At 38.1% G+C, this 26942-nt stretch overlaps 2 protein-coding genes across 3 annotated transcripts in view; one reads left to right on the forward strand and one right to left on the reverse strand.

Annotated features, from left to right (window-relative positions):
* Positions 1–1670: 1670 nt before the first annotated feature.
* sowahaa (sosondowah ankyrin repeat domain family member Aa) lies at positions 1671–5142 on the reverse strand. Its single transcript, XM_014999206.2, has one exon. It carries the CDS (start codon positions 5030–5032, stop codon positions 3683–3685), a length of 1350 nt encoding a protein of 449 aa, XP_014854692.2. The 5' UTR covers positions 5033–5142; the 3' UTR covers positions 1671–3682.
* Positions 5143–7629: 2487 nt separating this feature from the next.
* The window catches only part of septin8a (septin 8a), a 37658-nt gene continuing 18345 nt past the window's right edge, over positions 7630–26942 (forward strand). For both annotated transcript variants that reach the window (XM_014999204.2, XM_088012769.1), the window contains exons 1-4: positions 7630–7779; positions 18488–18602; positions 19756–19951; positions 22621–22807. In XM_014999204.2, the coding sequence (XP_014854690.1) occupies positions 7750–7779; positions 18488–18602; positions 19756–19951; positions 22621–22807 (528 nt within the window). In that variant the 5' untranslated portion in view covers positions 7630–7749. The remainder of the gene's footprint in view (positions 7780–18487; positions 18603–19755; positions 19952–22620; positions 22808–26942) is intronic.

The following is a 26942-nucleotide window of genomic DNA, read 5'->3' on the forward strand; positions in this document are numbered from 1 at the left end:
AAGTCACACTTACAGTTTGGCACAAAGAAAGTCGGTGGCATAGCAAATACATGGAAGAAAGTTCTTTCACCAAAATTGACCTTTTGGGTCAACATTTCAAACTCGATGTGTTGAAAACGGATACTCCACATCACCCTGAACATGACTATACGGTGAGGCATAGTGGTGGCAACATCATGCTGTGGGATGTTTGTTTTCAGCAAAAACTGGGATAGCTGGAAAAATGGATGCATTTGGTCAAATATCAAATCTATTTTTTTGCAGTTATTTTCTCCAAAAGGCTTGGAAAGTAAGTGTATTTCTATAACACCATTCACACATGATGCAAGTGATTTCCATAAAAGTTAAAGGTCACTTTCATTTCAGGAGGTAAAATGATTAAAGATTTAATGATTTAGTGAGTCAAGTTGAGGAAACTGAATGTTTGAAAACCTTAAAGGTGAAAACAAACCATAAAAAACAAGCCTGTGAACTCCTCCATAAATAGCTACCCGACTGTTTAATACAAAGAGCCGTGCATGCAGGTTAAACAGTGAGATGCAGATAAAATGTGAGGCGTGTTGACAGGTATATTGTTGAACTTTGAACAGTCATGGCAGCAGCTTCCGCCTCCCGGTCTGTAAACAGGGCTAATTATCTCCAAGCCCAACCTGAGAGTTCAGGCTGCAGGTTCCATGTAAAATTTCTGTCTTTCCTGCTGCTTTTTTCTGGCCTCACCAAACTGGTAATGAAAAGGAAGAGGAAGGAGGATGAACTGCAAAAGCAACAAAACCTATAATAACAGTAGAAGTAGAGAAGACAAGGAGCTTAACTGGGGGATTTTTCAAAAACAAGATATTTGTTGGAGTTACAGCCTTGAAAACAAACCATGGGATGAAACCCTAAAGCTGCAGCAGACAAAATATACACAACAGATGATTCAGGTACTCAGATCTGCTTCAAGGCTCAGGTTTCAGTCTGAACTCTGAACTCTCCACCCACAGGAATGTCAGCACACCTTGAGTGAGCCTCCCACCCCTGATAGTCAGTCATTAGTCGCCACACCCAGGAAGATTAACCGAAGATTGTACTCAGACTAAACAAATGTAAAGACGTGGATCAGCAGAAGACAAAACAGCCTGAAAATTCTTCTTTATATTTAGCTTTTGTTTAGCTCTGGTCACGTTTCTTGCCTTGTTGTTAAACTTTGCATCAATCTTTTGCTATTGTTTGTCTGTCTGGAAGTAATTGTGTCTTCTCATGCTTGCTGGCTGACGATTTTAAATGATTTTTTGGGAATCCTGGTTGTTTCTGATCATCAGTGCCGGCTCAAGATTTAACGGGGGCTTAGGCAGAATTTGATTTTGGGCTCCAATTCTAGTTTACCTTATCTATATTAAAAAAAAAACACTATTTAAGATAGTTCAGAGCAGGTTATTTTTCTGACAGATTCATTGGAAAGACCAATCAGAGTACAACATTTCAGGGTAAAGTTGGTAGAGAAGAGCTAATTGCTATTTATGAAATCATTTTGTTCTTTTTGAGAAATCACACATTGAGTCGGCCATGGTGGTTACTTTGGGTCTCATACAGTTTTATTTTACTTCACACTGCTAGAGCCACTTGATATTTATTGTTAACAGGGAACCTTCAACGTCTGGCTTGCTGGGATAATGGAAAAACCGCAAGCATAGGGGTTACAGTGTTTTTATTATGGCATCACATGAGGGCAGCTGCTTTGAGCAAGTACAGATAAAATACTTTAAACCAAAAATTCCCTGTCTAAGGCTATTACTGGAAACTTAATGTTCTGGTCTATCCTGGTAAAATTTAGAGAAAACACATTTTAGAACAATGTGTCCTCTCTAAATTTGGCCTGAAAAAAGACAGACAATGTTTTAACTCCACTTGCATGTGCTTTTCTATGCATCTCCAATGAAAGTTTGACCAGGAAATTGACTCCCATGAAAAACTCTCTATACCTCAAAACTGCAAATAAAACAAAACTCAAGCGGAAAAAAGCAAAACAACTATAAAGCATGACTTGTTTTTTTGAAGGAAAAGCAGGAAAAAGATTAAGAGGGACTGCTGTACTCCTTCCTGTTAGCATGTCATGAATATCTGTACATGTCCAGCATAAAAATCTGTATATGTGCTTTAGTTTGTTGTTTAGTTTATGTTTTGGAGCCAGAAAGTGTGAGCTTTCCAAAACATTGACAGTAAAATAAAATAAATATGAACTAAATTCAAAATGACCCTAAATATGCAATTATTTATATGATGTGAAATACTGATAGTACATCAGACTCAGTCTATGTTTAGCAGCATCTCTTTTCTGGAAAAAGCCATTTTGATTTTACAACATGAACTCTTTGAGATCAATAGAAAGTACTTCTGGCTCAGTGTTTCTGTGCTCGACTATATGAATTTCCTGAATGAAGCTATGTCTACTCTTCATTTCTATTCCTTAGGAAGTATTCTTGGCTCAGTGTTTCAGTTTAGCTGTGTCCCTTTCCTGATTAAAGTCACTTAAAGATTTTGCGTTCTTATAGAAAGTGTCCCTATCTCAGTGCCACCACTTTTTTTCTGAGAGGAAGCCATTATGAAAATCTTGTTAGGTGCCTTCATATGACATTTGTTGTGGATGGTGCCATTAAAAAAATAAAAAAATCTGTACTCTCAAATGTAAAAATGGTATACCTTCCTTCCCTCATTCTGCTCATCCCAGCTTATTTTTCCTCATAGCTGCCCCAGAAAAGGACATTTACGTAACAAAACCTTCGGGCGAGGAGATGACCCGTCATCTTGACGCAGGAACAATGAAGGCTGCCGGGGAAGTGACATCATAAGTCACAGAAGAGGCAGCAGGGAGGGAGAGGATTTTTCCCCCCTGCAGACTTCTCCGTAGCTCCAGGCTGCTGGCCATAAAGTATGACGATACAGTTAGCTCTGTAGCTTCCAGCTGCACATGAACACACCAAGCCCCAGTCAGCTGCTTATCAGCCTGAATCACAGCTGTCCCAACAAGCCGAACAATATTTCAGAGAAATCTTGGCACCGAGACGCACAACAGATTTGAGGAAAACCCGGACAGCTTTAATAAATGACCCGCTTTAAAGCTTTTAGCCAGATTTAATATACTTTACATCAAAATACTTCAACTCAGTGACTTGGAATATCTTAAATATTATAATTATGTATTTTTTTGTTACAGAGGGAGTTAATATTTTCATGCATTTCACTGACATTTTGATTTATGAGTGAATTTTCTTGCTGATAAAGAGTTGGATTCACATATAAGTCCCACATTTTGATTCTCTCCTTTTGTAATCGCCCCGTTTGTTCATCTCTGACTAAACAATTCAAGAGGCGAAACATGTCAAGTCTTGATTCGCAAATGTTTCTCATGCAAGTAGATTCCAAACGGCAACAACAATTCTTTCTGGAGCTGAAATGATTGCAAACTGATTAAAATATCCACAAAAATAATGTAAAGAGTCTGTAAACACCACCTTAGAGGTTTCTTATTCAGTCATCTTTTGAACAGGACATCCGTTTTTCAGGATATTGCCAAAATTTAGTGATTTCATATCAATAATCGGCTATAGATTGCTTTATTATAACTGTAGTTGTCAATATGTTTCATTGTTTTAGAAGCAGCAGGCTGCTGAAAAATTAAATAAAGTGACGTTTCCATCATTCATCAGCACACAGAAGCGTTAGACGTCAGTCTGTGTCTGAAGCCAGAGGCGTCTTGCTCCTCACTGTTGTCCTCGCTCAGAGAGTAAAGTCCGGACCTCTGATTGGGTTTCTTTTTGTGGCTGATCACCGCTGGCTGGAAGAGACGGCTAATGGAGTACAGACCCCTGGAGAGGTCTGGCAGCACGTCCTGCTCCTCTCTATGGGACAGAGGGTCCGTTGCCTGAGGTTGGGTCGGTGCTTTGGGCTCCATCATCATCTCCTTGACAATTTTAGAAATGCCCTTGTGCAGGTAGTGGCATGGCCTTTTGCCACAGTTGTCCCTGATCCTGACGTTGGCCCCGAACTCGCCCACCAGCATGGCCATGATGTACTCCTGGTCATGCTGGGCAGCTATGTGTAGAGGAGTGTAACCCCCGTGGGATTTTGCGTTGATGTCGATGGTGACCTTTCCCTCCCGGACCATGTCCAGGACCACAGAGAGCATTTTACTGTTCCCACACTTGGCTGCCCAGTGCAGGACGGTGAACCCCGAGATGAAGTCCTTCTTCTGCGCAAGATGGCAGTCGCCGAGCAGCAGGCCGTGAACGTGGGTCCAGTGGCCCGCAGCACAGTTCACCAGCCACTCGTGCTCCGTCTGCTCCAGGGGGAACATGGAGGAAATCCTTGAGTCTTTGGGTTCCTCCGTCACCTTGGAGCTCCTTGCTGCCCTCCTCAGCTGGGGCGAACAACTCTCCACCGAGGACGGCTTCCTCTTAGTCTTCGGGGTGTCTGCTTTTTGACTGTAGGGAGGTTCTTCTGGGCTCACCCTCAGTTTTTGGATCTCCACCCTGGTAGAAACAGGTATTCTCAGAGGAAGACCATAAGGTTTGCTCTGGGCCCTAACTTCATCGTTCTCCTTCCTGTTAACATCAAAATTCATCATCCTTCTAAGCTTGACCTCCTCACATTTGCTCCTCTGCAGAGCCAGCTCTATGGGAGATAAATATGCAGGATTTCCCCCAGAAGCAGCTAATTCTTCTGAGTTGTCAGTCTTTTCATCTTGCACATCTGGAGCCTGCTCCTGCTCCCCTGACACATCTGTATTTCTATCATCATTACCGTTTTCGGTCGTTTGGCTCTCTCCGAGAAAATGCCGGTACGTTTTTCTGAGGATAACGAACCGGGTCCCGTCGATCGCTTTGACGAAGGCGACATTGTTCACTAAAGTCTTGAAGAGCTCTCTGTTCCGATCCTTCTCGGCCGGATCGACACAGTCCACTGAGGATTTAAAGTGTGCCTCCAGATCAGATTTCTTCACTTTGCCCCCCTCAGCCGCTAGCAAAGAAATAATGGATTCCTTTGTTAAATCCATGAATAAAACTGTTAAAGCCAGAACAAAAAGAAGAAACTTGAGTTCCACAGCCGCGCCGTTCAGACACCTGGCTGCTCTGTTCTCCTCCCTCTCTACCTGGGGGAGTTTCTCTATTTTTGACTCGGGCAAGGTGTGGACGTGGAAACGATTTGAATAATATACCCAGGTGTTTTCAAAAGAAAGTGAACCGGTAGGACGTTTAATGCTTCATGAGAAGACTAAAACATTAACTAATTTTATGCGAATAATTGTAAAAGACATAAGAAAAGAAAAGAACCGATTAAACTTTTCCGCATGGATTGAAGTCTTTTTCCCCCTTGTGTGAAAATCAGCCTACAATATGTCACATGACGGCTTAATTATCCACTGATTGGCTGTAACCAGTTGTAAGCTCAGTCTTTGAACGCATTTGTTCATTTAAACGTAACAATGCATTTCTAGAAAGAATTATTGCACATAAATTAGCCCAAAACATTTTGATAACCTCACATATTTGTGCTGTCATATCATATATCAGCTCCTGCCCTGGCTTGCACTATAATGACATTCCTGAACTGAAAGGGAGGGTCTGATAAGAAGAGGCCATATTGAAACCAATGATGTGCCGCCCGTACCCGAGTCGATTCTTTGTGCTGATTCATTTAACGAAATGAGAAAGAACTCGTGTTCTTTTCAACACAAACTTAAGTTGTACATTTAGTTTTACTGAAAATTTCAATATTCCAGGCCAATAATAAAATTCTCACATAGCTATGCTGGCTTAACAAAAAAGCCCACACATGAACTGTGCAATTCAACTTTATTGTTGCTATGCTTCCCCCCCTCACAGGTCTCTGCGGCTGTCTCTTTATCTTTTACATTGTTGTCTGCCAAACATTTCCTTCCACTCAATTTTACTTTCAAATTCACTTTGTGGAAATCTCTGTTTTAATTTGCACAGAGACTACAGATGGAAACTAGTTTAAGCTAAATCTGGTGCAAAGTATTTTTTATTAATGTTTTTATCTACACTAAATTATATAGTTCATATAGTTCAAAGAGCACCAGATTTAAGTAGACAGTTTTGGTGAGCTATATTTCTTTTACACTTGCAAATTACAGTTGGGTGATGTCCATCAACTTCAACGGTTTTAGTCCTTGTCTTCCAATAAAGGAAAATTTACAAAACTTATTGTCTCTAAAAATTATTATAAATCTACTAACATACCCTGAAATGTTTTTTCATTCATTCAATAAACACACATTACATTTAATAATTATGCTCAGCCATGAATGAAAGTTTATACTCTGTCTCCAGGAGGTCAGACAATCATTAGCTCAAGTAATCACATTGAAGGTCATGCAGTCAGTTTCTCTTTCAGTTCCAAGCATTCTGTAAAAGGTGTGTAAATCTTTGCCAGCACAGAATTTACAAGACAAAACATGAGATTAAGCAATGTTTCTACCAAGCCATAGCTTTGACATTTAAAGGATTTTAAATATCTCAGATTATTAAATAGTACAGAACTCACAGATTGCCTTATAAGGATATGGATTTATTTATTTTTTTGGGCTTAGACCATTCAAAAGTCCAATCCTGGTTCAAAGTAATATTTGTTGTAGAAACTCGTAGCAGTCTATTCTCTCTGGCATTCAACATGTCAACAAACATAGGTTGACTTGTTGCCATTGGTTTAAGAAACTCATTTGTTTTAAGCTGTCAATTTAATTTCTAGCTATATCAAACATAACACAGAATTACTGTGTTCAAATTAGTTTACCAAAGATGGCTTCCACACAAATTACAAGAATTAAATATACAGTCATTTCAATAAATTAGACTGTACATACAAGTCTCATTGTATGTCAGATTACAAGTACATTATGAAATTAACAACCTTTAAGCAGATATTAAACATACTTTTCATCTAGCTTACATTTCTGTTTTTAAAAATCTTTTTTTATTAGTCAGATGTAATATTCTAATTTTAAATGATTTCCTCAGCTGTAAGTGAAAAATCATCATAATTAATAGAAGACTTTAAAAAATACCCAGCTGTGTGTAATTAATCTGTATAATGTATACCCCACAAAAAATAGGTTTGGGAACTGAAGTCGTCTCTTTTTCAGGAGCTAAGCCAAATGATTCGGATCTCTGAACGGAACTGAAATTCCCATCACTAATTGAAACGTGTTCGTCACGAACAAAGATCTAAACTATGTCAAGATGATCACACTCTTTCTTTAAGTTAGGCACAGGTCTTCGTAAACGTTTTAATGCAAAATTAACGATACTATGTTTTGGACGAGTGGGGGGATGCTGTTATATATATATATATATATATATATATATAAACAGGTATACCCGAAAGCTAATGTAACACACAATAAGCTGTAATATTTGTGACCAGAATATTACTCAAGTGCAAAAAAGATGATTTCAACAATTTGCAAACGGTTCAATTTTACCTTTATTTATCAGATTTTTTTAATTTAATTTTTTTATGTTTTAAGACCGCCTCTCGGGTAAAGATGAATAAAATGACCGATCGACGATCAAACAAGGCAGCAGGGAACCATCTTGTCTCGGTTCGCCTCCGCCTTGTGTCCCTCTGTTCCCATCCCTGTCAGCTCGCCTTCAGTTAGTTTAGCAGGCTAAGTAAGGAGAGAGGAGGGCTGTTCCCTTTCGCCTCTGCTCAGTCTGCTGCTCAGCACGCCGTCAACACACATTCCACACCATGGCTGCCACGGACGTGGACGTATTTTCGGTAAGCAAATGTCACTACGCTTCGTGTTTAGTCCTGTCAGAGGAGCAGAAAACAGTAAAAGTGCAGCGTTTAGGAGGAGCACTTGGTTGGTTGTCGTAAATATACGAGTGTGAAGCTAAGCCTCCCCCGCTTATGGAGCCTGTTCATCAGCGCCTGACGAGATGGTGGAAGTGATTTCTGCGACGGTGACTCAGTGGGTTTGTCGCTGTTAAGTCTAATCAATGTGGCTGCAGTTTTCTACCCATGCATGTTTGGTTTGATGTGCGTTAGTATTATGCTAACATTAACGGTTAAATGAAGTGCCTTCAAACATAACAGCAAGGAAAGAGAGCAACCGACACTGTCAATGTGGATAGTTGCAGATGAAAGTCCTCCCTGTTTTAAATTGGAATTTATTTGCTGCTTTGAATTGTAGACTCGTTGGAACCAGGTATGCTCAAAGTGCTTTCAAAAGATTCAGTTTCACCTGAAACTGAATCTTTGCACATAACTTACACAGAGATCATGTATGCAACTTAAAAAAATACTTTATATTTTTATTTAAAGTACTGGCATTAATCTCATAATGGTCAGATTAAACGCCAGTTACTTACCTTAATAGTCCCATATTTTAAGCCTAAAGGTCATGTTCATTTTTCTAGAACATTGTTTCCCAACCTAACCCTGAATGTTTTAGATGTTTCCCTGCTTTAACACACCTGACTCAAACGATTGCTGTTCAGCCAAACCTCTTAATGAGCCATTAATTGAAGTCAAGTGTGACTTGAGAACCAGCATTGGGAAACACTGCTGTAGAATGTGAAATTAAATTATTTTAAACAACTTTAGGTAAAGTTTAAAATAAAGTTTTTTTGTTTTTTTTTAAATTAACAACAGACCTAGTTTGGGCTGAAGAAGTATGTAGTCAATCAAGTCACTTGATTTTATTTTGTATGTTTGTGTCTGAAAATATGAACACCATTTGAATAATACAAAAAAGCTATTATAGGAAGAAGTGTGAAATGTTAAGATGTGTGTGTATAAACCTTTTTTGTTGTGAGAGCTGTCTGCTGTGCTACTTTTAGTACGGACTTTGTTTCAGTTTGTTTATTTGAAGCAATTTTCTGTGTCTATTTGGCAATGTTTGCTTTCCGATACATAGACACCAAAGTTTGAAAGAACTATGGTTTCAAAACTGCTAAAAATGTCTTGTTATGCACTGGAGTTATCTTGGACTGTATGGAAGTAGAGCAGCACAACACTGCCCCTTCTCTACTGTTTGTTGTGCACTGCTGGTTAGCTGGCTTAAAGAAGACTACAAGATGGTTTTGTTGCTTACAGGAAAGACAAATTCAGCACTTACAAAATATTCTGGTTTGAAAAGTAAAGTAATCTAACTAATCCATCTTGTTATGGCTGAGTTACTGTGCGAGTAGTGCAACAGCAAAAACATGCTCAGACCTGAACCTTCAGAATGGCATAAAGACAATTACAAAACCCCACCTGTTTAGAGTTGCCTTTGATTAGGAGTAACTGGAACATTGATCAATATTTTTAATGCCTATTAGCTTGATAATTTTGATGATGGCATTTGACACAGTGTAATGTTTATTGCTTGGTTTATAATTGATAAGTGTACAATGTTTTTATGATGTAAAGCACTTTGAACTGCCCTGTTGCTGAAATGTGCTATACCAGTGGTCCCCAAACTACGGCCTGATCGGCCCGCCTCCACATTTGGTCCGGCCCCCTGAACAATACCAGAGAGCATTTAGATTTTTTTTTTCATATACCGTATTTTGCGGTCTATAAGCCGCTACTTTTTTCCTAAGCTTTGAATTATGCGGTTTATAGCCCGGTGCAGCTTACATGTGGATTTTTCTTCAACCACCAGGTTGATTTTTCTTTAGCAGAAAGAATCTTCTTTCTGCTAAAGAAGATTCACTTCTTTAGCAGGAAGTGAATCATTGGAAGTTGACATTGGAAATAAAAGAAGAAAGCGCCCATTAAAACGGAATTAGGTTTTAATAGGGAATTGAAATTTGAGAATGTTGATCAGTTAAATAGCATTGAAGGGAAGAAGAAGATTATAAAATAAGAAGGGAGGAGAAGAAGATTAAATAACTAAAGCTGTATTTATCGGTATTATATGTTGTATCTAGTTCGGTTTTTCAATCTGATTTGGTGGCGATAATTTTGTTAATCTAAATAGAAGTTAGATGGTATTACAAATTCTAAATTTTTATAAACAATACAACAAACACATGATCTGTCAGTATCTTACAGAGTAATTTGTACTTATTAATGCAGCTAAATGTAATTTGCATTTAAATCTTGTTGAATAAAAGATACTGTAGTAGACATGAAAATGTTTACTGTATAATTTTTCCATGCACACTCACGCAACGGCTGCCAGTGTAACCATAGGGACTTAACACAATCCTCCAGTAACATACTATAGAACAGTGTTTCCCAACCCTGGTCCTCAAGGCACACTGTCCTACATGGTTTAGAGGTTTCCCTGCTTTAATGTGCCTAATTCAACTGATTGCAGTTCAGCAAACGCCTGTTAATCAGTCATGGATTGAAATCAGCTGGACTGAAGCAAGGAAATACCTAAAACACGCAGGACGGCGTGCCTTGAGGACCAGGGTTGGGAAACACTGCTATAGAATATGCACAGGGTCTCCCATTGGCTTATAGTAGATGCTATTGAAACTTTTCTTCAGTGACACAAAAGAGAGAAAAAATAAATTTCATTCTTTAGTTTAAATTATTACTTGGTAATTTTATGTGTGTTTACAGTGTGTAGATATTCTAGTCAGATGCTGAATCACTCAGCCTTTCTCTACAGAGGACGTATTTTCAGATTGGGTTGGATCTTGTTTTACGCGGATTGTAATAATGAGCGTTGCCAGTCAGGTGTGACCCAATGGAAACGGCAGCAGGGTGGGACAGTTTATAGAAAACACCAGTAACGCTGTAATAATAGTAGCAGAGAGAATTTCATAGAGTGGCTGGCGTAAACGACCGGGATTTAAAGAGTGGGGATTAACTTTTTTGGCAGATGCTTGAAAAGGTTCTTGAATTGGACAGTAAGCAGCGCAGAGATCCAGGGATAAAGAGATTAAGTTCACACTCCGGGCCACTCCTACTTAGTGGCTTAGTGGTGCAACACGTCGTCAAAGAAGAAAGGAGCCGATCCAAAATAAAGAGAACCCGATATTGCTCAATTAGTACTTTTTAATTTAGGTCCAGCACTCGTTCCAGGAGATCTTGCAGACTGGTGATTTTTATAGATGTATATTTTAATGTCTCTCTTGGAATACAAAAGCAGAGGATTGATTGGAGGGAAATGCTGAGAAAGCAGGGGAACAGGCCAGAGTTTGCAGCTGCCTGACTGACTTCCTGTCTGATTTTGAACGAAGTGAGACCACATTGAACAAACTGTCATGCCCTCTTGCCTGACTGCGTAAAGCGAGGGCTGTTAATTATGTGCAGCTATTGATAGAGACATGCGGCTTGTCAGACTGTAGGTCCACATCGACCCCATCTGATGGAAATGGCAACTTTGGGATGAATTTCTGAGCAGGATGCACGGGAGGCGATTGATTGACCCCGACTGACCAGTAACTTTTACTGTTTTCATTTAGTAGCGGCATCTGATTGTGCATCGTATAAATGGTTATGTAATAAAATGCCCCACTACATATCCAGCGTGTACAGTGCTTGCTGACCATGAAGAGCCTTGCCCTGGAGTCTTGCATGCATAAAATAAAATTAGCTTCATTGAGCGCTTAAAGCAAAGAGACAAGGAACAAGGTGTTCATATGTGCTCTACTTTGAGGTCCATTCTGAAAACTCACTAGTTTTATGCACCAAAACAAGTGGGAAGAAATTTGCTGTATATTTCAGGTCCGATTGTACAACAGATACTGATGTTTGTGGGTTGTTTGTGTTCTTGGCTGCATAGGAAATATAAAATCCAGAGGTTTCCTGAGGCAAATTCATCAACCATCATAATGCTGATGGAGAGTGACGGCCCAGATGTAGCGTCTTTAGTGATGATGAGTACAACAAATGTGAAGAAAACTCAGGAAATAAGGTCAACATACATCTTAATATGATGTTGGGAAACATTTAGTGTTTCATGATGTTTCTTCACCTCAGAAGTGAGATTCTATCTGCTCCCATCTGACCCATCATCACTCAGCTGTTTGCATTATTGATGCTTTTATTGATTTTATCTGCCTTTAAGCAGGAATAAAATCCATTTTCTTGGTTATATGAATTATTTCTATGGTGCTTTCATTAGTGTGTTTTTAATTATGAAAAAGTAATCTTCAGGTTGATTGCTTAGACTGTAAATAATGTAACCTATAGATTATTTTTAATACTCTTCCTCTTGAAGTCTTGAAGACTAGCAGTGTGTGTTTTTTACGAGGCCTTGCAGTGTGTTTTAAACTGTAAGCATGCAGGGTGTGTGGACTGTGTGATATTGGGAAAACATGATCCTAAGAATGTATTGATTGCTATAAATGTGTGTGTAATAATTTTCATTTAGTTAATAATGCATTTATTTGCACTGAGTTAGTAGCTCATGCTGATTTTGCTGATTGGAATGTTGATATTTTGGATCAAAACCAAATCATAACTGAGAAATAAATTTGTTGTTGAAATGTGTAATAATTTATTTTTAAGCAAGTACAAGAAATTCTATCACATTGGTAACAGATTTTTGAATCTTTTTTAAAAAATACATTACAATTTTTGATTTACAAGCATATAATTTTGTATAGTGGTGCATATACTGTATTTGTTGGATGGACTCTTAAACTTGAGATGCTAAAACTCCCAGTGTGGTGGATGAAGATGGAGAAAAACTTGTTTCTGTCTCTGGTTCCTTCCTACCTTCCCTGCTTTCTTCATTTCTGTCTTGTCTTTTCTTCTTTTCTGTCCCAACTCCTTCAAACCGCTTGTCTTTTTTTTCCTTTCTTCATTCCTTCTCCTCTGATTCTGACTTTTCCAGGTTCCATATTAAAAGTCTTTTATTATTCACTATAAAACATTATGGGACCTCTGTAGTCTGGAAAAGGTGGAACTTTTAGGTGCAAGTAGGAACACAACATTATATTTTCCAAAAGCAAAATATATCTACCTCATGAAATCCTTCCTCTCCGTTTCATCACATCTGTGTATTTTTTTCCTCTCTTCCTGTTGGCATGAATAAAGCGACTCTGTGGTGATGCAGTTGATGTGCGTGAGTGATAAATGCCATAAAGAAACTAGTTTTCATTCCTTTGTTGTAGTTGAATTCCTGACTGGAAGCATGACGTTGAAATCTCAACCGTCAACATTTTTTGCCGTTGCAACATCACTGCCGGCCCGAGTTTGTACAGGAGGTTGACGGCATGCTACTCTGAGATGGGTAGGTGTGGTTAGGAGAAACGTCAGGGCAAATAAAAAGTGTTGCTCAATGAATTCATGATTAAAAAAAACCCTTTATCCTACTGACTGAAACTACCCAGCAGCCATCAGACAGGAAAAACCAGTCAGCAGCCACTTGATGTAAGGAGCATAGCCTGTAAGTGTTGGTTTGTTGTTGAGGTTACCATGTGGTCAGATCCCCTCACAAAACCTAAGTTGATTTATAAACCCAGCACTTAGTTCAAAAACCCTCAAACTGACATTTGCACATTCTCAACTTTCTAGACATGATTCATTCTTCAGAAACACTTAAAGGATGTGCAACACAAGTATTTATAGCTATAGAAAGGTTAGATTTTCATACTTGAGACCACTGTTTCTTTTTTTCACTATCGGGTCAACAGTCGCTTTCTGGTGGTTAATGCAGTGACTGTGTGAAATCATGGTTTCTGCTGGTAGCATTTTCTGTCAGACTGCAAGTCAAACAACACCAGACTTATTCAAACTTATTCATAGAGACTGGAAGGATGAAAAAACAAACAAACGTGCACTTCAGCTACTATTGATACAAGTTTTAGAAAATTTAGTAGGAAAACATGACAACTGAGTTCAGATTGTGCAAAGAACAACCTGCATACTCGATGAGCATCAGCTGCAGTGAAGTGTAGCGATCTGTCAGATGACTCAGAGACTCTGTCTTATCAAAAACAAGACAGTCGAGGCAGGTATGGACAGAGGCCTGGAGGGTAAAAGATGACCAAAAAAAAGTAGTGACTAAAACAAAAACAAATGGCGTCTAGAGATGCTGATTGATTCACTACTGTTGGTTTATATCACCTTGTCAGTTGTTGTTGCAATATTTGTCACATTTCTCTTTGCTGCTCTACAAAGGCTGAATGAGTGTGGGTTAGGGATGTGTAATAAATCAGTATATAGCGATAGATGTGATCAACATCAATAGATAATGTCTGATAGACTGTTCAATAATTTCACTGAAGTCTGATCCAGAATCCCACAGCATTCTGGGAGATATAGGCAGAGGAAAGACTTAAGCTGTTCAGTCTGTTGGTGACATCAACTCACTCACTAACTCTTTGGTTACCTGGCAACAACCTGTTGAGTAACTTGCGCAGTAGCAGTTGAACTTTTCACCCCTGTTCCTCATAACTGCTTCACAAGAAAAAACAGCATAAAGTGAAAACTGTGGATAAAACAGAAAAGGTCTTACCAGCACGTTACCAGTTTTTCAGATATTTAAAACAAAAATAAATCAATAATAATCTATTATTTATACAAATCCCTTATCTTGATTTCAGTTCAGACATATTTAACAGTGACTCTCATGAACATAGATTGTCCAATGTAGCCCTTAACCAGCAGGCACAATGTGAAGCTAAATCATTGCTTTAATGGGTATTATTCACTCTTCATCAAATACCACTCAGAAAAACAGCACAAGAACTGACGGTTTATTCAATACTAATACAAAGACGAACTTAACTGGTCAGGAAGGCCAACAGTAACATGAAAGAAGTGACTTCTACATGTCCCTATGTGTGGACTAATGAGAGATGTGCGACAGTGCCCCTTTCTTCCAAAATAATAAATAAATACAAATTAGATGTCTGACTAAAATCTCCAAAAACCTCAACTTTTGGGATGTAATGCTACATGGCATGCTTGACCCAAAGGCATCAGTAAGATCACCAGAAGTGTATGATATCCACAGTGAAACAAGGTGGTGGCCGTATTGTGATGTAGATTTAGCAAAGGGATTTTATGGCTCAAAGTGAATCCATGCATTCATCCAACCTTAGAAAAATTACTTTTTGGAATGGCCTAATCAAAGTTGAGAGGAAAAGCTATGCTAAAAGAATCCCACCAGAGAGGACTGAATGTCAAAACTGAATCAAAATGTGTTTCAAACTAGTATCTTTTAAAAATGTTTTATTTTCCCTTTTTAACAGTTATTTGTTTTTGCTGTTGAATTGAACAGGGTAGTTCTCACTCAAAGTTTTGAGATTATTCACAGTTTCCTTTTGTCCACTTTACCTCTTAGTAGCTGTGACCAAAAAATATATTTTTAAACTCTGCATGTTACAAGCCTACTGTGCTGTAATAACATTGTACTAACTAACCCATAATGTTTGCGCCTCATTTGGCTTTAAAGCGTCTTGGGGCCTCTTCTGTGCATCCGTTTCCTGTTGGCCTGGTGATACGGTGGCCTGGGAGCGTTGTTGTCTCGTCACTCTGGGACCTTAAACCAGAAGCTTTTCATTCCTCTCATGCTCCGCGCTGTCTCTCTGCTTTTCCTTTGTCTGTACGAACTCTGGTTTGTGGAATCAGATTCTTCATAGTTGGTCTGATTGTAACTGTTGGTTGAACATCCTGTGTTTCCTGGTGATTCTTCTTGTGGTGCTTAAGTTAAATGTATGCTTTATGTACGCAGAGCTGACAGGCTTGGTGTTTGTTTGAACTTTGTGTACATTTTGTGGGTGCAGCTGGTTCCAACTGAGGGAAGGGTTTTACAGTAGAGTAATAGATAAAATACTATATAGAAATGCTGGATTTTACCTTTGGAGGAAGTAATTCAGTGTTTTATTGCTATTGATATGGAAAAAGTGAAGAATCTGGGACTGTTGTGATTTAGTCCAGTCTTGACTGACGTGGTTGAGTCCCAGCTGGAGGGCTTTGTGTCCACGTCTGCACTTCTGTTCAGTCTGATCCCAAAAGATAACACTTTTGGTTTTGGTCAGCAGGCTCAGTTTGGAGCATTCAGTCACAAACCCATCTGCTTGTGTGTGTGTGTGTGTGTGTCCACAACATACACTACACAGTCGAGCTCGATGTGATTCAGCGTAGGAGGTTAACCCTAAATTATCACCTGAGTCATTTGTTGTTCTTTTCAATTGTACAGTTTCACTGTCGCACTTTGAGTTTGGAGCAGAAGCAAGATGTAAATGGTGGCTTACCTGCTCATGGCTGATTATGGCTCCTTTAAAAAGTTTCCATACCCCTTGAGCTTTACATGTTATGTTACAACCACATGCTTCAGTGCGTTTTGTTTGGATTTTATGTCACAGACCAACACACTGGGACTGAAATTGTCTCACGATATTCTCTCCCAAAAAGTTGAAGCTTGGTAGCGTATATATGAACATCAGTTATCAAATCTTGCCTCATATTGTCAGTTAAGTTTCGGTCTGGATTTTGAACAATGTTGTAACTTTTAACTTTTTTGTGTTAAATGTTAAAAGTTACAAAAATTCTAAAGTGTACAAGTACTCACCATAGTTTTGAAATGGTATCCAATGGGCAGGTGCAGGGACGGTGTAATTGTTGCATACCGCCTTGTGCCCACTTCAGTGTGTTAACTATAAACCTAGCTTAATCTGTCTTTAATGTTATTTAGGACTTAACAACATTTAGCCTGATGGGGGGCCATATAGTCTGGTGGCCTGCTAGGCTTATAACACTCTGGGGGAAACCCTGCAACGGTTCTCTAGGGCCCTTCCAAAGTTACTACTGGCATCCTTAGTAATTCCCCCATCAACTGTTTCCTTTCCTGAGCTGTTTGTTAAAGTGGACAGCCATCTCTTGAGATCGCTTGTGTGTTTTCAGATATAATTATGTGCTTTCCGCATCTTTATTCCTCACCTGTCTGCTGTGTTCCTCCATCTTCATGATGCTGTTTATTCTCTAATAAACTTTTAAGACCTTCAAAATGGCTGGATTTATTCTAATATATATGGATTTACTAATACAGTGACTTTGGAAAGCAGCTTGGTTTTATTTTGGGGTAGCAGAGTAAAGGACACTGAATACCATGTACAGAATAAGTGCAGCAAGTCCCAGTTACCTTAGATTTATACTTTGAGCCATCCAGATGGAGGATATGAATTAAGATGAACAAAAAAGGAAGTTTTATTCAGTTTTACGTGTACTGCGTTTTTAAACAAATATGCTGATGGAAGCATCGTGACATCCTTCATATAGATCATTTCCTCTGTAAATAAGGACCTATGTAACTTCTCCTTTTTGAAACGTTCCCCTCATGAAGCTTCAGTGTGATTGCACTGGTTTCCTTCCAGGCATGATAGTAGAGCCAGCAGCCTCTCTCTCATCCCTCCTCCTCCTTCTGCAGGAATCTTAGTATCTCTGTAATGTTCAGCCAACCAGCTAAATACCACAGGAAAACATAAAGACTGTAAAACAAGCTCTTAGTTTACAGTGAGCAACAAACAAGGGCTCCTCCTCATTCCTGCAGTCTTTTCCTGAGTTTTTGTTTGTGTTGATGGCTGCAGTTAATTAAATTATGGGGAATTCAATAGCTTCCAGCTGACAAATTTTCCACTTAACAAATAACTGGAAAAGTATTATAAACTTAATGCCTGTGAATAATTTATCAGGGATTTATTAACAAAAGAGTTTAATTATTGAAACAAATCTGCTGTTAAGATTTTGCAGCATAACAATTTCTTTTGGTATTTTCTTGTGTAAAAGTAGTGCTATACATTTTGTGCTTCTGCTCAAATTATTTTTCTGTGCTCCTTTTTTTTTTTTTTATTCACCCTAAAACCTGCAGATCCCTTCTCTCCCACACTGCTCATCCTTCATTGTGAACCTCAGTGAGGTCATTTAGTGATCTGGTGTGTATTGGAAGCCAGTCTCCACCCCCCAGCTGAATGCTTCGGTTGCATTCAGCTGAGCTCTCGTCTTTATTCTGCTCGTGTTGAGTGACATCAGCCTTCAAGTATGCAGCCCGTCGTGGCTGAGCCAGGCGGGATTGGGTGGCTGTATTCATCTCAAGGTGCAGTCTGCTCTCTCTCGACCGCTTCAGTTCAGATAGACGATCAAACACTTCCAGCAGTTTTGCCTGCCAGGTTTAGTTTGTTCTATATTTGAGATCTTTGTCTGTTATGTTCTGGGATGCCCCTGTAGATAACAGTATATTGGTTGTGGACTCTCATTTGTTAAAAATAGCATGGGTAACTTAATAGAAACGTTAATGGATCCCATAAGTATGAAACTCTTCATTTTTGAGGATTTTTAACCATTCTCTGTTCACAAGTCTCTTGTCCCTTCATGTGGGAGATTATTCGCGCTCATCCCTGCTGCAGGCGCTGATTAACTAAATCTCGGCACATATAACTGATAGTTTTTACATCTGCACACTGAGCAGAAAATCTTTGATGTTGTATAGAAAAGTGAACGTGTCTTTTTACTTTCAGTTAATATATTTGCCATATGTTTTCCTCCTGACATGCACCAGACGTCTAATGTTTTGTCTCGTGTCTTCCAGAATGAGGAGAAACGTAACCTCAGCCTGGGCGGCCATGTTGGATTCGACAGCCTCCCTGACCAACTGGTCAGTAAATCGGTCACACAGGGTTTTTGCTTCAACATCCTCTGCGTAGGTGAGTAACAAAATGTGTTTGTGTGATGATAAAGTGTGAAATACTGGATGTGCTGCAGACATGGTAACCAGTGGAGATCTGGTGGTGGAAACAACCTGCTGTCATGTCCAAGAGCTTTTTCATGTTTACTTTATTTAACAGGAAGTAAAGTTAAATGTATGAAAATTACAGAGAAGGAAATAAAACAGGGCATTTAGCTAAAACTAAAGCAAAATTTGAAAAAGAACCTACTGGACATAATTTATAGAATAATACATTCTTGGTAGTGAATGCATTGATCAGAATTTATTGGTTGATTTCCAATCTAAGCTTTTTGTGTTGTGTTGAAATAAAACTATTATTTTAAATCAAACGTGGAGATGAATTTAATGACTTGGTTTTGATTTATCTTTACCATTTTGATTTAGCAATAGCATAGATGGCATTGCACAATAGTCTGTGTATCTCCAACTGAATTGTATCTTCACCTTAACTAATAAAAGGCTGCACACATCTCCATGACGACAGGATGAAACGGAGTTAATTTCCCAGCATGGTTGGGCTGAACTGTTGATGTACTGTCATGTGGTTCTTGGATGTTCATTTTCACACGCAGCCTCCACGGTCCTCAAGATGGGACTGCTTTCTTGCAAAGCGAAAGGAACTGCAGACATGTGTTGACATGTTGCAGAAAAATAGCTTTCTTCTAAAAGGTTTCGATCAACTGTGCTTTCTTTCTTCATCTTTATTTCTAAAAATCTCATTTATATTGAAAATAACTCAGTAATGGTATCAACACTGAAGGGTGTTATTGTTACCATGGTCTGGTGAGACTTGCATATGGTGAGCTCGTATATCTAGTTTTTGTTTGACTATGAAAACCATCAGCTGTTTTTATTTCGCCTCCACTAATTTTGTAATTTCTCACCATCATTTGTTCATGCATTCCGAAGATCTCAGATTTTTGTTAGCACTTTTATTGTTTTTGTTTTATTGACTTACTTTCAGGCTGCAAGAAGCTCTGGTTCTTTGAAAGTAAAGTGCCAAGAATTCACAGATTTTTGACTAGACTTTTGCACAGTGGTCTCTGCATCATCATGTTGACAAAGATACCCAAGCTATCACTGAATAATTTAGTCACCTAACTTTGTTTTATCCTTTTTTTCTTTCACAGGAGAAACTGGCATTGGCAAATCAACATTAATGAACACACTGTTTAACACCATGTTTGAAAATGAGGAGGCGAGCCACTACCAGAATGGCGTGTATCTGCGGCCGCGAACCTACGACCTCCAGGAGAGCAACGTCCACCTCAAACTAACGATTGTTGATACTGTTGGGTTTGGTGACCAGATCAACAAGGAGGACAGGTAAATTAGATAAAATGGATCACAGCACTGAAAGATCTTAGTAAATATCAAGTTTTCTGTAAATCACAATTGATGTAGTTTTGTTTTTTGTTTTTTTCAAATCCTTGCCTCATCTTTAAATTTCCACTTATAAGATGTTGCTATGCAAATGTTGATGTGGACACCAATGAGAGAAACTGAGTACATCACTCTGGAATTCCACACATATTTCTTGTGTCTTGCGGGACTAGAAGGGGAGGAGGTGGGAAAAAATAAAGAGGAAGTAGTTTATTTTTTTTTTAAACATTTAGCTGTGGAATGAAGCGTACTCACTGCGGCTCAGCCAGCAAGCTGCACTCTCACGCTCTTTGATAGCAGCATTCTCTGTAGGCCTTATGAACCAACACGCTGAAGGACAGACCCTGCAGCGAGCTGGAAATGAACTCAGGGAGCTTCAAAAGGTCAGAGCGTGTGCATACCACTGAGAAGATTGAAGAGATGTGAAGGTAGAGGACAGATGACTGTAAACATGGTACTTACTGAGGAAATGGAAAAGATTGTTAACCTCTGTCTCACTATGAGCAATAAAATGTTAGTGATGTGGGACATCCTGAAGTTGAGTAGGAGACAAAATGGCTTAATCGTCACTACTGCATGACACAATTAACAACATTCATCTGCTTTATTATAAGCTTTTCTTGTTAAAATCTTTTGCAACATAAGATTAAAATGATTATTTGAGATCAAACTAAGGAACCGTGTTTAAAGGCTGACTTCATACAGCAGCAGCTTTGCACTTTGGACTCGTTTCTGCTAAGTCTAAATGTGCTTTGTCTAAAATAAATGTGTAAAAAAAAAAACGTGTCGTACATCACAGGTAGAATTTCAAATGTGGTCAAAGCTGGAAGAAATGAGACAGAAATGACTCATGGAAATAAAATAACAGAAGAGCTAATGAGTTGTCAGATGATTTTGTGAAGTTATTGCGACCATTAACAATATGTACTTTTTTAAAATTCATTTTTGATGGAAAGCGCTGTTAGTCTTGGGCTTCTAAGTTTGGCTGAATTGAGTTATTGACTGTCCTGAACTCTGTGTTCCCTTTATTTTTTCACCACAGTGCGTCAGTGTGTTATTTGAGTCTCTTTCCTGGACGGACAGAGCTTTGGCAGCTATTAACTTTTTAAAGTCTTTTTTTTTTTTTTTCTTAGAAAGTACTCCTGGCTTAATTCTTATTTGTATAGCTGTCTCTTTAATGAAGAAAGCCACTGGTTAAGCTGTTGCTGCCACCAGCTCTCTGTTCAATTGGTTTTTCCCTACTCATAGAAAATACCCCCAGCCCAGAGCTTATATTTAGCTTTTCCTCTTTTCAGGTCATTTGACAAACCTATGGCTGCCATTAGTTTTTCTTTGTACACCTGCCTGCAGGTCCTTCGTCCTTAACTGTTTCTCTTTACTGACTGAAGCTATCAATTTGTCTTGCTGAGATTTTGCTGTTCCTAACTTTGTGCAGCCTTTTTAAAAATTCTTATTTAAAGACTATTTGTACTTTTGTTTTTCTTTCCCATAGAATTTATTAATTAACTTTTCTTCAAGAAGCCGTTAACAAAGCTGTTGCTCCCCTCAAGTCTAGCTACTCTGTGTTTCTTCTTGGTGGAAAAGACTCCTTGCTCGGGGCTTCTGTGTTTTCTCATGACAGACGCCACTTTAACTTTTTGAACTGTTTAGATTATTTGAATTAAATTTGGACCAAACTGCTTGACTTGCAGGTCTTTAAGGAGATTTAACTTGACATTTGTTTCAAATTGTTACATATAAACGTACAAAACTAAGTACATTTTACATATTTACAGGTTGTAGATTTCTACTGAATGCTCGGTGACAAGTGTTGGAGCCAGACTTGGTTTTGGAAAACACAGCATTTAGTGAGATTTGTATACGGAACAAAATGTCTTGATCCGGACATCCCAAACAAAGATAGCAACAGAACATAAACAGAGAAAACCCTGGGGCTGAAAAACATCATCTGGTTTAAACAGAAATGACTTTTAATTGTGAGATGTATGCGTGATGAAAAACTGTACATATTATAAGCTGCTGTATTCAAATCAAACAGTTCAAACACATGCGCTGCACTGATTTACCATTTTTGGGGAGAATTTTTTATTTTTTTTTGTCCATGTAATCAAGCAGCTGTGAGCAAGTTGAAGTGTATTTCAGCCATTCTGTTAGTTTTTTCAGTGCCATATTTTACATTTCTCTAAATTTCTTTTGTTGATTAAAGAAACTTCTTCTATGGTGTTAAGAAACATTATGCTGTTGCTGTCTGTTTGTAATAGTGTTTGACTTTTAGAAAAACTCTGGGTTTTATCCACGTCTTTAAATTTCTCATGAGAAAAACATGACCGAAGTGAAGTTTTCATGTTTATATCCCACAGAGAACAGGCTGATTTGTAGCGTTTCAGTCAGATGTCAGTAAGATCATTTTGATCGGAACTAAGCTGTACAAAGCCGAGATCTTGGCATTGAATCAGAACACACAGTAACTGAAAACATAATTCTCCTGGTTTGTTTATTCAGCGACAAGTTCATATTTCCTTACATATTCATTATCAACACATGAATGGGAAGGAAAATATTTAGCTTTAGCAAAAAGGCATAAATCCGGTTGTCTTTGGCTCTGTCCACAGTTACAAGCCAATCGTGGACTACATCGACACCCAGTTTGAAAACTATCTGCAGGAGGAGCTGAAAATCAAACGCTCACTGTTTAACTACCATGACACCAGGATCCACATCTGCCTTTACTTCATCGCCCCAACAGGACACTCCCTCAAGTCCCTGGACCTGGTCACAATGAAGAAACTGGACAGCAAGGTATACAAAAGTGACATGCACACACTTTTGCCCTATGGCCTAGAAACTAACTCCAGCTTACCTGAAATCCAAGCCTCTCCTTCACTTTGAATGGAGGGGATTTGAATGAACTGCTGGGATTCCTCATCTGTCTCTGTCAGGGTGTGGATTCTTTGTCCTGAAAGGAAAAAATCTTAAATTTCCACTTGGTGGTAGAGTTTCAGGAAAAGCTATTTGGAGGTAACGTGAGTTGTTTTTGTTCTTTTTTTTTTGTTTTGTTTTAAAAATTGACTTTATAAAAGTGTTTTAGTTGCAGAGCATGCTGTCTCCAAAAGGCACAATGCAGATTCACGAACATACCAATGTTAGAATTAAACAAAGGATTAGCATCTCTGAAAATATGCAAATATAATAAATTCCTCCAAGTTTAGCTCACAATCTTTTAAAATTTAATGTACAATCTCTCATGGTAATTTCTACAGTTATTAAAAAATGAAAATTGCTGCCTAAGATGTGAGAAGGAGTTTTGATTTGCTAATATAAGTTTACATGAACCATAAGAAGGTTTTTTTAATTCAACCAGGTGGGTTATTATAACAGGTGTGTGACAAAGAGTAGTATGGGTTACTCAGCTCTGCAGTTAAGAAAGATTTCACTATGAATGTAAAATAAAAATGACAACATTGCAAAGCTTTTGAACTGTTGAACATCTTATGTTGGCTACTAGCACAGTTAGCTAATCACAGGGCAAGAATTAGTAGATCCTAACCTTAACTGATATTTCCAAAAGACCTCCAATATCTGCTAATCCTGCATGTTGACACAGAAATGAAATTCTGTAAAGGATAAAACGGCAACTTTTCTGGAAAACGTTGCATGCATTTTTTTCCCTATAGTTTCCTTTTCTAAACCTTCTGATACTTTTTTCCTGTCTTTGACTTCATTACCTCTTTGACTTCAAACTAAAGTTGATAACCGTTGAGTCTTTTTGACTTCATGACAGCTTCTACATGGAGTGTTCATTGATATGGACAAGGCCGTTTTCTTCCAGTCAGGGTTGCTCAAACATAAATCTGCTTCAAGTCACTGCTGTTTTCTCAGTTCATCTTTCACTCTTTGCTTTTGTTTTGACTGTAATCCAAAAACCTTTTCATAAGAACCTTTAAAAATTGTCCTCTGGGTGGCATGTCTAATACATTTAAGTTTTACTTTGACATGGCTACAGCTGACATGTTTGCAGGTCAATAATCAGCTGTTTTCTAGTCAATAGTCACACTCAAACATATTGATTTCTGACATTTTCATTGCTCTCGTGCAAGTTTTACTACTGACAGTATTGGCATGCAACCCCTGGCATTAGTCCAGCCAGACAATATGATGAAAATATTCTTCTCAAAATAGAGAGAGCTTGAAGTAAATCAGTTTGATTTTTAAAGATCGGAAAAGTAGAACCTGTAGTTTTTTTGCATTTTATTTTTGGTTGGAAATATTTTTACCTGAAATAAGTCAGATTATGGCTACATTGCTATAGCATAATTAATTAATGGGGTGTATATCATGAAAATCTTTTAAAAAGTAATAGGACAGACGGAGACAATTAAAAAAAATTGTAATAGTTCATTAAATGACTGCAATGCATTAAAACTATTTTTAATGGTTTGAAGACAAAGTTTTTGTAGTTTTATATGATTAACATCAAGTCATAAGACGGTTTCAGTAATCAAACATTTGTTGCATCATCAATTTGATGCACAGTTTCTTGCTCTGAGATGGTTTGCTTGCCACCCCCACAGTGTTTCTTTGTTATGGCTACTGACAGCTCTGCTGCACGAATGACTGAGGCAGTCTTTGAGCCGTTGGTTTTTTTTGCCGGTGCACAAATAATAAATCCTGAATAAACAGATGGAGCTCGTGTAACTAGAACCTTTACCTCTGCCAACCTTCAATTCATGCCTGCCAAATACCTGCCGATACTATTCATAGCACTGACTGCCAGCTTAGCCAAGACTCGCTCTCAAGGAACAGAAACTGGATTGTGTTCAGGGAAAATATATAAAATGAATGGTTCAAAAGATAACTTCAGAATTAGTTTAGGTTTTTTGTTTATTACGACTTAACCCAATTCACAAAACTTTGGCCGTTGTTAAAGCCTTGAAAAGGGAAGCCAGGCTACAATTTTGAGCTAAGACTAAACCTGTTCACACTTCAGATAAAGGGAAGAGATCCAAATATCAGAACTCATGGTGAGTCAGTTGAGCTGACTACTGAGCTTCAGAGCTGTTTAACAGCCAATAGGATGATCAAATCCTGGCACATGACATTTGCCAGCTGTCTACTGACACAATCCAAATAATCACAGCACACACGGCCAAGTCTGTACCTGCTTTTGTGAAAAGAGGATGTCATTTACCTGAGCTAAAGTTTTCTAGATTTTCAAGTTGAAACTGGTGAGCTGTTTACAGTTTGAAGCCTCAGTGTTTTATTCTTGGCTGATTGTGTTTTTAAAAATTAAAGCTCCAACTTATGTTTGTGCTCAGCTTTTGCCTTGAAAATGATTAAAATGAGAGGTAATGTCTCAATGTATTTATATTTCCAAATTCATGAACACAGCGGTCAGAGACATTACATACACCATCCATACTCCTATCCATCCTGCTGCTCTCGCCTCTACATATTTACAAGATTTATCTGCTAGCAGGTGATGCAACACACTGAGCACCTTTGTTTAGGTCACTGTCACTCTGACGGGCTGCAATATTAGCATGTTGATGACAGTTGAGGACATGAAACATGAAATGGTTAGCTTTGTTGCTTTTGTTCACGTATTTTGTATAATTTTGCATTGCTCTTGATATGGATTACCTTTGCTAGATGTACTTCACTGATTCCAACCTGCTTTTATTTTATCATTTAACTTAAAACAGGAGATTCGGTAAAATTTAGTTTTTTTTTGACAGTGCAGAATAACTTGATGGTAAAATAAATTGCATTCTATACTGTCAGATAAAGTTTAGTCTGAAAACTAAAGAGAATTGATCTGTGTGTGTGTGTGTGTGTGTGTGTGTATATATATATATATATATATATATATATATATATATATATATATATATATATATATATGTGTATATATATATATATATATATATATATATATATATATATATATATGTGTATGTATGTCTGCCATGTATTCATGTGACGGGTGGGAAAAAGAAAACTTATTAAACTTGCATAAGGAGAAAAAAATTATGATCTTGTATATAACATTGTACACACTGTTAAAAAAAGATCAAGACTTTTAATGAAGTTTTCAATTCAAGATTTTTTTCTATATTTGATTATATTACAGTCTCAATTGAGTGAATTATAATTAGTTGTTTTATGCTTTATGACTTGTTTCCTGAATCAACTTCATTATGTTTAGAACTAAATTACACTTATTGAACTTGAGAGTGGATAAATAATTAATGTATTTTAGTAGCTAAAACATTACATGCAATATATAAATAATTATTTTCTAGGTATTAAGCTGCTTTGGTTGGTTCCCATTGAAAATTAGTTAAAAAGGTCCAATAAGTTCATAACAATACCAAGAATTAAATAACCAATAGCATATCCTCTAAAACTGTTACTAATATTTCCCCACGTTGCTTGTTCAGTATTTTTGTCCGCTAAAGGTTCAGTGTGCTGCCATTAATATTCTGCTGGTTTAGGGAGGTCAAAATCGAAAGCGTCACTTATTGAATAAAACGCAAAGTGTCTCAAACTGCATCCACGGCTGTTTTTCTAGTGATTTTTCCTACATGTGAACTGAAATGTATTTACAGCTGGTGGTCCTGGTTGTTCACAGCAAGCAGAGCTATTTTGGCTTTCTGGTCAGCTGGGAAAACCCGGCTGTGGGAAGTGAACAAACATCACTGTCCGCTCCTTCCTTGGCCTACATGTCCTCCCAATCTCCTTCAGGAGACGTACAACCCGTTATCAGTCCTGGGTAGCGATTAGAGAACACGGTTTGTTAAGTAAGTGTGAGAACATGATGCTGGGGTGCCCAGCTGCAGATTAATGATCCAGCAAAGTGTGATGAGATTGTAATTTGACTCCTAATGAGAGCTAGCTTTTGCTCAGAGGCTCACTGTGGGATTGATTTGAGTGG

This window comes from Poecilia mexicana, unplaced genomic scaffold (assembly GCF_051168715.1).
Source record: "Poecilia mexicana isolate PSO_F unplaced genomic scaffold, ASM5116871v1 scaffold_14, whole genome shotgun sequence".
In the NCBI taxonomy this organism is placed as follows: domain Eukaryota; kingdom Metazoa; phylum Chordata; class Actinopteri; order Cyprinodontiformes; family Poeciliidae; genus Poecilia; species Poecilia mexicana.

What these genes read in the sequence shown, in the direction of transcription:
- sowahaa (XM_014999206.2), bottom strand. Translation starts at nt 5,032, where the DNA reads ATGGATTTAACAAAGGAATCCATTATTTCTTTGCTAGCGGCTGAGGGG.